At 36.6% G+C, this 7,838-nt stretch overlaps 1 protein-coding gene across 1 annotated transcript in view; it reads right to left on the bottom strand.

Moving 5' to 3' along the window:
- Positions 1-758, bottom strand: part of LOC109219812 (uncharacterized protein YnbD-like) — a 5,144-nt gene extending 4,386 nt beyond the window's left edge. Inside the window, exon 1 of the mRNA XM_019384283.1 lies at positions 1-758. This exon is cut by the window's left edge and continues 39 nt beyond it. Coding sequence (XP_019239828.1) covers positions 1-508 — 508 coding nt within the window. The 5' untranslated portion in view covers positions 509-758.
- Between the last annotated feature and the right edge of the window lie 7,080 nt (positions 759-7,838).

Raw genomic sequence — 7,838 nt, 5'->3', positions numbered from 1 at the left:
TTTTTCTACAAGCCCACTTAACAGCAACTTCAATATCACTTGGCTGAGGTGACCTTGTATCCCATGTTGGAATACACAAATATGCATGATTCCCTGTAAACTCCAACATCCTAGGCAACTCACAAGTACAATCAATAATAGCAGGATTTCCAGGTGGCAATTTCTTAATTTCAGAAGGCCAACCTCCAACATATAACCCTTCAAAAATCTCACTATATGGAGGTTCACCACTTTTCAACCTTCTTAATGCTGAAAACCCTCTAACAAAATACAAATATGGACTAAACATAATTAATGACCATATAGGAAAAGACCCATCTGAGTTTTTTCCTAATAGAATTGGAAGATTAATTGATGGATTAGCAGCTAATGCTACTAAGAATGATACTAATGATGCATATAAACATGGTATTGACAATAATGTGTAGCCATAATTCTTGAATGTTGCAAATAATAAGAATAAAGTTGCTGCCTTTAGGCCTATTAGCACTGATATTCCAACACCCATTTCTTTTCTTGACCTAAAGATTTGATTTTTGAGCAAAAAAATCAGATGCAAGGTTGAAAAACTTTAATGGGTAATTCACAATTCAAGAAATTGCAGTGAATACTAATGATAATCTTAACGATCTTCAAGATTTAAGGACAATTACGAAGAAGGAAGTTAAGGAGATGAAGAGAGAATATTTGAGTAAACGAGATGCAAGTCGCTTGTTTAGAGGGTAAGGAACTTTACTCGAGGACGTTGAATTTAATTAATAGAATAGAGTGTGATTTGAAAAGAAAAAAAAGAAAGAAAAAATACAGTGTTTTGATGGAAGAAGTTTTTTTTTTTTTTTTTTTTTGGTTGACACAGTGGTACTGGAGCCCGACTAAATTCGGATTCGCGCCAAGAACAAGAAGTCTCACATTATGGGTAAACCGCTCCCTAACAAAACCGACTCCATACTCATAGCTCCAACTCGAGACCTTTGGTGAAGGAGTACGTACCACTCCACCATAATCCTTGTTGGTCAGAAAAAGATTTAAGTAGTACCATACGAGTGTTAGGATTTGTGGTATCACATAAATAATATATTTGAAAAAAAAAAAATTAGTTGATCATATTAAAAAGTTAATTAGCAGTTCAATTGTTTAAACTGTATCACTAGTCAGACAACATACTGAATACTCCCTGTATTCCACCTTATGTATACAACAATAACCATTTAGAGAGCTAAACAAACTTTTTATCGTGATATTTTCATATGTTTTTTAAAATTTTGAATTATTAATTATTGTGACCAGTATTTTTATGTAGTTTTTAAACAGGTAAATTTTATTTTAAAAGGTAAATGTACAATATATTTTATCTTCACAACATTGATCTGCAAAGATTCCACTACTCTTCATAAGGAGAAATTTCAGCAAAATTAATTGATGCAACACCCATATTTATTGTCTTCTAGAAAATGTCTTTATCCCATCCAATGAGAGAAACATGAGAAGAGAGGTCAAGAAAACGAGAATGAAACGAAGCAGTAGCAGACACCTCTTCGCCAGAAAATTATATTATATAGTTAGATAAAAGTTTTATTTTTGTGTATATGTCCTATATAATCATCATAGTTTTCTAGTGTCTTTACTTTTTATATCTGACACTTTTTAATTAAACTTTTTAACTCTATCACTTGAGCGAAGACTAAAGTTTTTTATTACTGTAAGTGATTTGGCCAAACTTGAATAAACCACGTCGAGATCGGAGGTGGAGCCAGGATTTGAAATGTATGAGTTCGATTTCAAATTTTTTAAGTTACTGGATTCTAAATTAATAATTTGTATATATTTAATGAATTTTTTAAGACAAATACATAATTTGCACCAAAGCTACTAAATTCGGCCGAACCCATAAGTTCTAATCTCCATCCGCCTCTGCGGCCGAGACAGTTGGCGACACTTTCTTATCAATTTTGGCTCATAAAAGTTTAAGGCAATCGTATTCAACTATAATGACAGACCTTTCTCCTTATGGAGGAATTCAAAAAGAAGTGTTAACAAGAAATTGCCTCCTGGACCTTGGAGGTCACCTATTATTGGTAGTCAGTGGCGGAGTCAGGATTTTCATCAAGGGGTATTAAAATATAAATAATTAGATACATCGAAAAATCAAGGAGAGTCAACGTATAGTAAATATACATAAAATAAAAAAAATTATCTAGCAATATAGTGTAATTTTCTGGCGAAGGAGTGTCGCTTGACACCCCTTGGTTCAATGTGGCTCCGCTACTGTTGGTAGTGTACACCACTTAACAAAAGGACTACCACACCACATTCTAAAAAACTTGTCACAAAAATATGGCCCCATTATGTACTTACAACTCGGGGAAGTTCCCACAGTAATTGTATCCTCCCCAAACATGGCCGAAAAATTCCTAAAAACTCATGACCTCGCCTTTGCATCGAGGTCAGCAACCATGTTGGGGAGGATCTTTTGTTACGACTGTACAGACATTGCATTTTCTCTGTACGGTGAATACCGGAGACATATGCGTGATGTGCAGGCTTTCCTTCAGCTTTCGGGATGGACATCCGCCCATGTGGTTGATACCGGGAACCCGAGTTGATCTCTTCTATCCTTATTTTTGACTCATAACAGTTATGGACATCCGCCCATGTGGTTGCTTGAAACTCGAGCAGGCTTTCCTTTAGCTTTCGGGAGGCGTCGGAGCTCCGCTGCCCGCTCATCTGGCACCGCCGGTAACAACATCCTCTTTTTCTGGAACCGGATCACGAATTCTCGTACCATTTCAAACTTGCCCTGCGCAATCCTGAATATGTCTGCCTTTCTGGCTTGAACCTTCCTTGCTCCGGCATCGGCCTTAATGAACGAGTCTCCAAACATCTCGAAATAGTCAATTGAATGCTCGAGTAAGATAGAATACCATGTTAGGGCCCCCTTTGTGAGGGTTTCACCAAACTTCTTCAGAAAGACTAACTCGATCTCATGTTGAGCCAAATCATTCCCTCTTACGGCCGTGGTGTAGGTTGTGATGTATTCCTGCGGATCCGAAGTCCTTATGTATTTTGATATGTCCGGCATCTCAAACTTTAGAATTAACTCTAGTGTTGTACAACAATAAAAATAGCAAACATATAACACAAATTATTCAACAAAGGAATATACAATTTTCATATATATATTTGCTAAACAATAAACTAATCCGGATAAAAAAAATTCACAAAACAATCACAAAATCATACAATACAGTAATAACAACTAATTACTCTGTTGACATCCAATTTTATCCATCCTTTCTTCCAATTAATTCCTCGAGCTTCTAAGTTACTAATAAACTTAACACCTTATTTTTACTACTTTTATTACGATTATTACTATTACTATCATTAGTATTAATATTAGTATTAGTTGTAGTATTTTTATTAGCATTAGTATTTGATCACGCCCAACTCTAGTCCTAAAACGGATAAGCGGTCGCTGCAAATATAATCCGGTCTAAAAGTCCGGAGTCGAATCCCACAGAGAACTAAGGTTTCGCTGTAATTGTTCAATATCGCAAAGAAGACAAGTTTGAACAATTTCTAAATTATAATATTAAGATTTTTATATCTAACTAATTAACCAACAAATACTATAAAACGTAAAATTATCAACTAACGAGACAAAGGTTTGGAGACTAAATTAAGGAGGTCTAGAGTTATGATTTCCCCAATTGTTGATTTCATTAATTGTATGTATCTTATAGCTTTGACTTAGTTGCCTCTATCAATCATGAACTCTCCAGCTATCATAAATCTCTCTCAAGCAATTATGATAATTTACTAGACGCACTCTCTCAAGCTACACTAGCTAGATTCACATTACAGTTCACTTAGATCGCACCCGAGGTATCGTTATCTCTAATCCAACCTCTAAACCCTCAGTTATGACTCTCGCCTATACTCCGGGAGTGATGTTGTTCAAACAACTACCTAAATATGCACTTTCTCTCAAGCAGATACATAATAAATAGGAACGGCTAATTGAGGATCCTTTCAATTAACCAAAATCAAAACGTAGTTGAACAAATAGAGATTAACAACTAACTCAAAACTATACTAATATAACAACCAATTCATCCCCAAAAGGTTCCATCAAAATCCTAGAAAACGAATTAGCTATTCATAATATTATGTAAAACTACAATACTAAAAATCATAACCAACAACAAAAATAGGAAGAAGAAGGGGAAAAACTCGTAGTTGAATCTTCCTCCTTGCTCCTAGCGTGTTCTTGCCTCCAAGGGTGTTGTCTAACCCTAAAGTAGTGTCTCCCTCGCTCCTTTGGACGAACTAAACCTTTTATAGGTTGAGGGGACTTCCAAAAGTACCCTTCAAATCTGTTATTCCGTCTGGACTAGCGCGGCCGCGCTAAGCCAGCGCTAAGGCCGCGCTAGTTGGGTTATATTCTATCTCCGTCCGCGTCAGGTCCGCAGTCGCAGTTTCAGTCGCGTTTTTGACCCTGTTCCTTGGAAAAACGTAAATCATGAAAGTTGTAGCCCTTTGAGTCAGCTTTCCAACCATATATTGTGGATCCCAAATGGAGTTCTGAGCAAAAAGTTATATCCATTTTACTAGACAGTGCGCGATATGCCTACTCGATTCTTCGTTCGCTCTAACTATCATCCGTTGACCCCCAAACACGATCCCAGCTTAATTCCTTGAGCTTTTACTCAGACTTCAAAGCTCCAAATCGCTTGAATTCATTCCATATCATTTATATAGCTCGGAATCAGTCCTACAAGGCATAAAACACACAATTAGTGCATAACACTAGCGATTAAAGCTCAAACTCAATTAAAGTGCAGTAAATTAGAGTGTAATAATCGACTAAAATACGTAATTATAGCCTATCATCAACACCCCACACTTAAACCATTGCTCGTCCTCGAGCAATCAAACTACACTTTTTTATAGACACGACCTTTTTAAACAATTCTCCTAACTCATCACACCAAGAGTATTTAAAATAGACTAAGCACAAAAGCGTAACATCTTCACCTCAAGATTTGACTCATAAGTACCACGCATTATTCACAACTCACCCACTTACTCTAACATAGAGGTCACTGACATTACCTTTCCTTCATGAATCAAGTGCCCTCATACAACAAAAGAGAGTAGTTCCACATAATAAAATTTAAGAACACTTAGGAACTCAAGATAGAAAGAATTCACTCACTCTCAGAAATAACATTCATATGCCACAAAAGATGCACCATAAGCTTGCCCATAGTGTACTACTCCACTAATCGAGCTCATTCATCTAGGATCAATTAGGACTTATTTGGTTGTAATGTAGGCTACGGGACGGGTAGGATATATTTAGATATAACAGTGACTACACCTCCCTAAGCACTTTAATACATATACTTTAACATTCAGACCCAATATTTATGTCAAACCAAAACTCCACCTTCACATCAATGTATATTACCCCATTCTTCTTTAAGCACACTTACATCAAGAGCCACCACTTATCAAGGAATAATTTTTTTTTCACAACAATCGAACTATTTTTTCTTCAATTCAAGTGGCTCTTACTTTTTTTCAAAACAGTGCACCTTTCTCCTTGTTTCATTAGTTCCACTCGAAAGCCAAACCAACCACCCCACACTTTAACTTTTACATAGTTCATAACAATTCAAGTGCTCATGAGAGGTGAAAAGGTTCAAATAGATGGTTAATTCAAACAAATGGGTAAGGCTTGTAATGTGGTTGCCAAAGAAAAAGGATTATAGGCTCAAAGAGGTTAACTACGATACATAACAATTAGGTGGGTAAAATATACATATCTGGCTCAACAAGAAAACGCCTATATCACTTCCAAGACTGAAAATCACTACTATTTCGCTTTGCAAACACACGGGGCAAGTTCTAGGCATCAAATGCAATGCACAGAATATAACAAATCCTTACACACACATGGCACATAACTCACTCAGGATTGGTTTCATCAAGACACTCTAGTCAAAGCAGTTAAGCAAATTTAAAATCATACAATTTAAGGTACTTATACAAGAGTCAAAAACTGAGCCTAAGCGTCACAGCCAAAGTACTCACTATTCTCAAGGCATAACCAAGTCAAGAGATATTGCTTCAATTCAAAACACAACACAATGGCTCCTACTCCAAAAAAAAAACTAACTACACCCGGTTCAAATAAAACCCTTGGAAAAGAACCGCGGCACAAAGAAAAACCAAGGGGAAATTATTACGCTACCTACAAAGAAAACCTTTTTGTTTTTTTTTCTTTAGACTTAAATCCCTCAAGAAAATTGTCTAATAGATCCATCGTCGGGAAAAGTCCAATCTTTTTTAAAAAAAACTATTTAATTAAACTAATACAACTAAAGTAGCATGAAAAGTCACCCAGACAATCTCATCACCCCACACTTAAAATTGTGCATTGTCCCCAATGCACATCATAACCATAAGAGGGTAAGAGAAACTCCCTGGTAGGCCAAAGGCTGAAGCACTAGCAGTTCATGGGGTACTCAGACTTCTCTCAGGCTTGGTCCTTCGTGCGGGTACCTCACTCTTAGTTCCAACCATTTGATTTGTTGTTGTATCCTTCCAATATCTTTGCTTTCCATGCTCCTAAAAAAAATTAAAAAAATTGACACTACAAAAATAATACAATTAAAAAAATAAAAAATAAATAAAAGAAAGCAATAAAACTGGGTTGCCTCCCAACAAGCGCTTGATTTAACGTCGCGGCACGACGCGAATCACTTTTTGCCTCCACCTCGAGCTTATGAATTGAACCCCCCATTGTGATTCAAGCTTATGATTATGGTCATGGGGCGGTGGAACGAATCTAACTGGCCCAAGAAAATAATGTAGTATTCTGCATTCCTTGTCCCTTGTATGAGGTATGTAATCCTGACTTTCTGGCAAGAAGAATTCCAGAATATATGCACCTTGTTCCTCATTCCTTGACTCTTCGATTGGTTCAGATGACTCTATTTCCATATCATCAACCAAACATAATGTGAAAAAATGCTTGGAGTGTGGACCAATGCGCTCAAACACATGAACTTCAGGACTCTCAATATCAGTGATACTAGAGTCAACAAAATTTATATCCTCAAAGTCCTTGGCTGGCTCTAGTCTCACTTCTTCAACATTGACATCCTCAAATTGTGGTTGGCTAGGTTGTTGATGTTCTACTCTGACCTCCCCAATTAACACCTCAAATTCATGCTCTTCTTGGCTACTACCCTCAATATTGGCTTGTTGAGCATTAAAAGCTCCAACCACTTGACTCAATTGAGCCTCCAACTTACGAATAGTTGCCTCTTGCCTTTCTATGTGCAATTGTTTCTCATTGTTTTATTCCAGAAGGCACTTTAGCATATCCTTGATCTCCTTCAAGTCCGCATTCCCAGGTTCTTTGTTCCTATTAACTTCACAAGAAAAGGTAGAACCATCATAGTAAGGGGTTGGGGGAAAATAAGAAATGTAAGCACAAACATGAAGATGACCATTTTTACCACCACAGACATCACACACATTCCACAAATAAGATTGAGTTGGTGCACATAACTCGCTCTTAGGAACGTTTTGAAAATTTTTCCACGGGTCGTTTCCTTCACAATATGTATGGAGATCAGTAGTAGAATTATCTACACCTAAATTCCCATACAAATCGATAGTTATAAAAAAATACAAAAAAAAAACAAAACAAAAGAAAACAAAATAAAAGTTCAAACTCGTAACCTAGCAATATATACAACTACAACTACACTGTTAGTTCCCCGGCAACGGCGCCAAAATTTGATCACGCCCAACTCTAGTTC

This window comes from Nicotiana attenuata, unplaced genomic scaffold (genome assembly GCF_001879085.1).
Source record: "Nicotiana attenuata strain UT unplaced genomic scaffold, NIATTr2, whole genome shotgun sequence".
NCBI classification, from domain to species: Eukaryota; Viridiplantae; Streptophyta; class Magnoliopsida; order Solanales; family Solanaceae; genus Nicotiana; species Nicotiana attenuata.
Note: the sequence above shows the minus strand (reverse complement) of the source record. Positions and strands in the feature narration are given on the sequence as shown.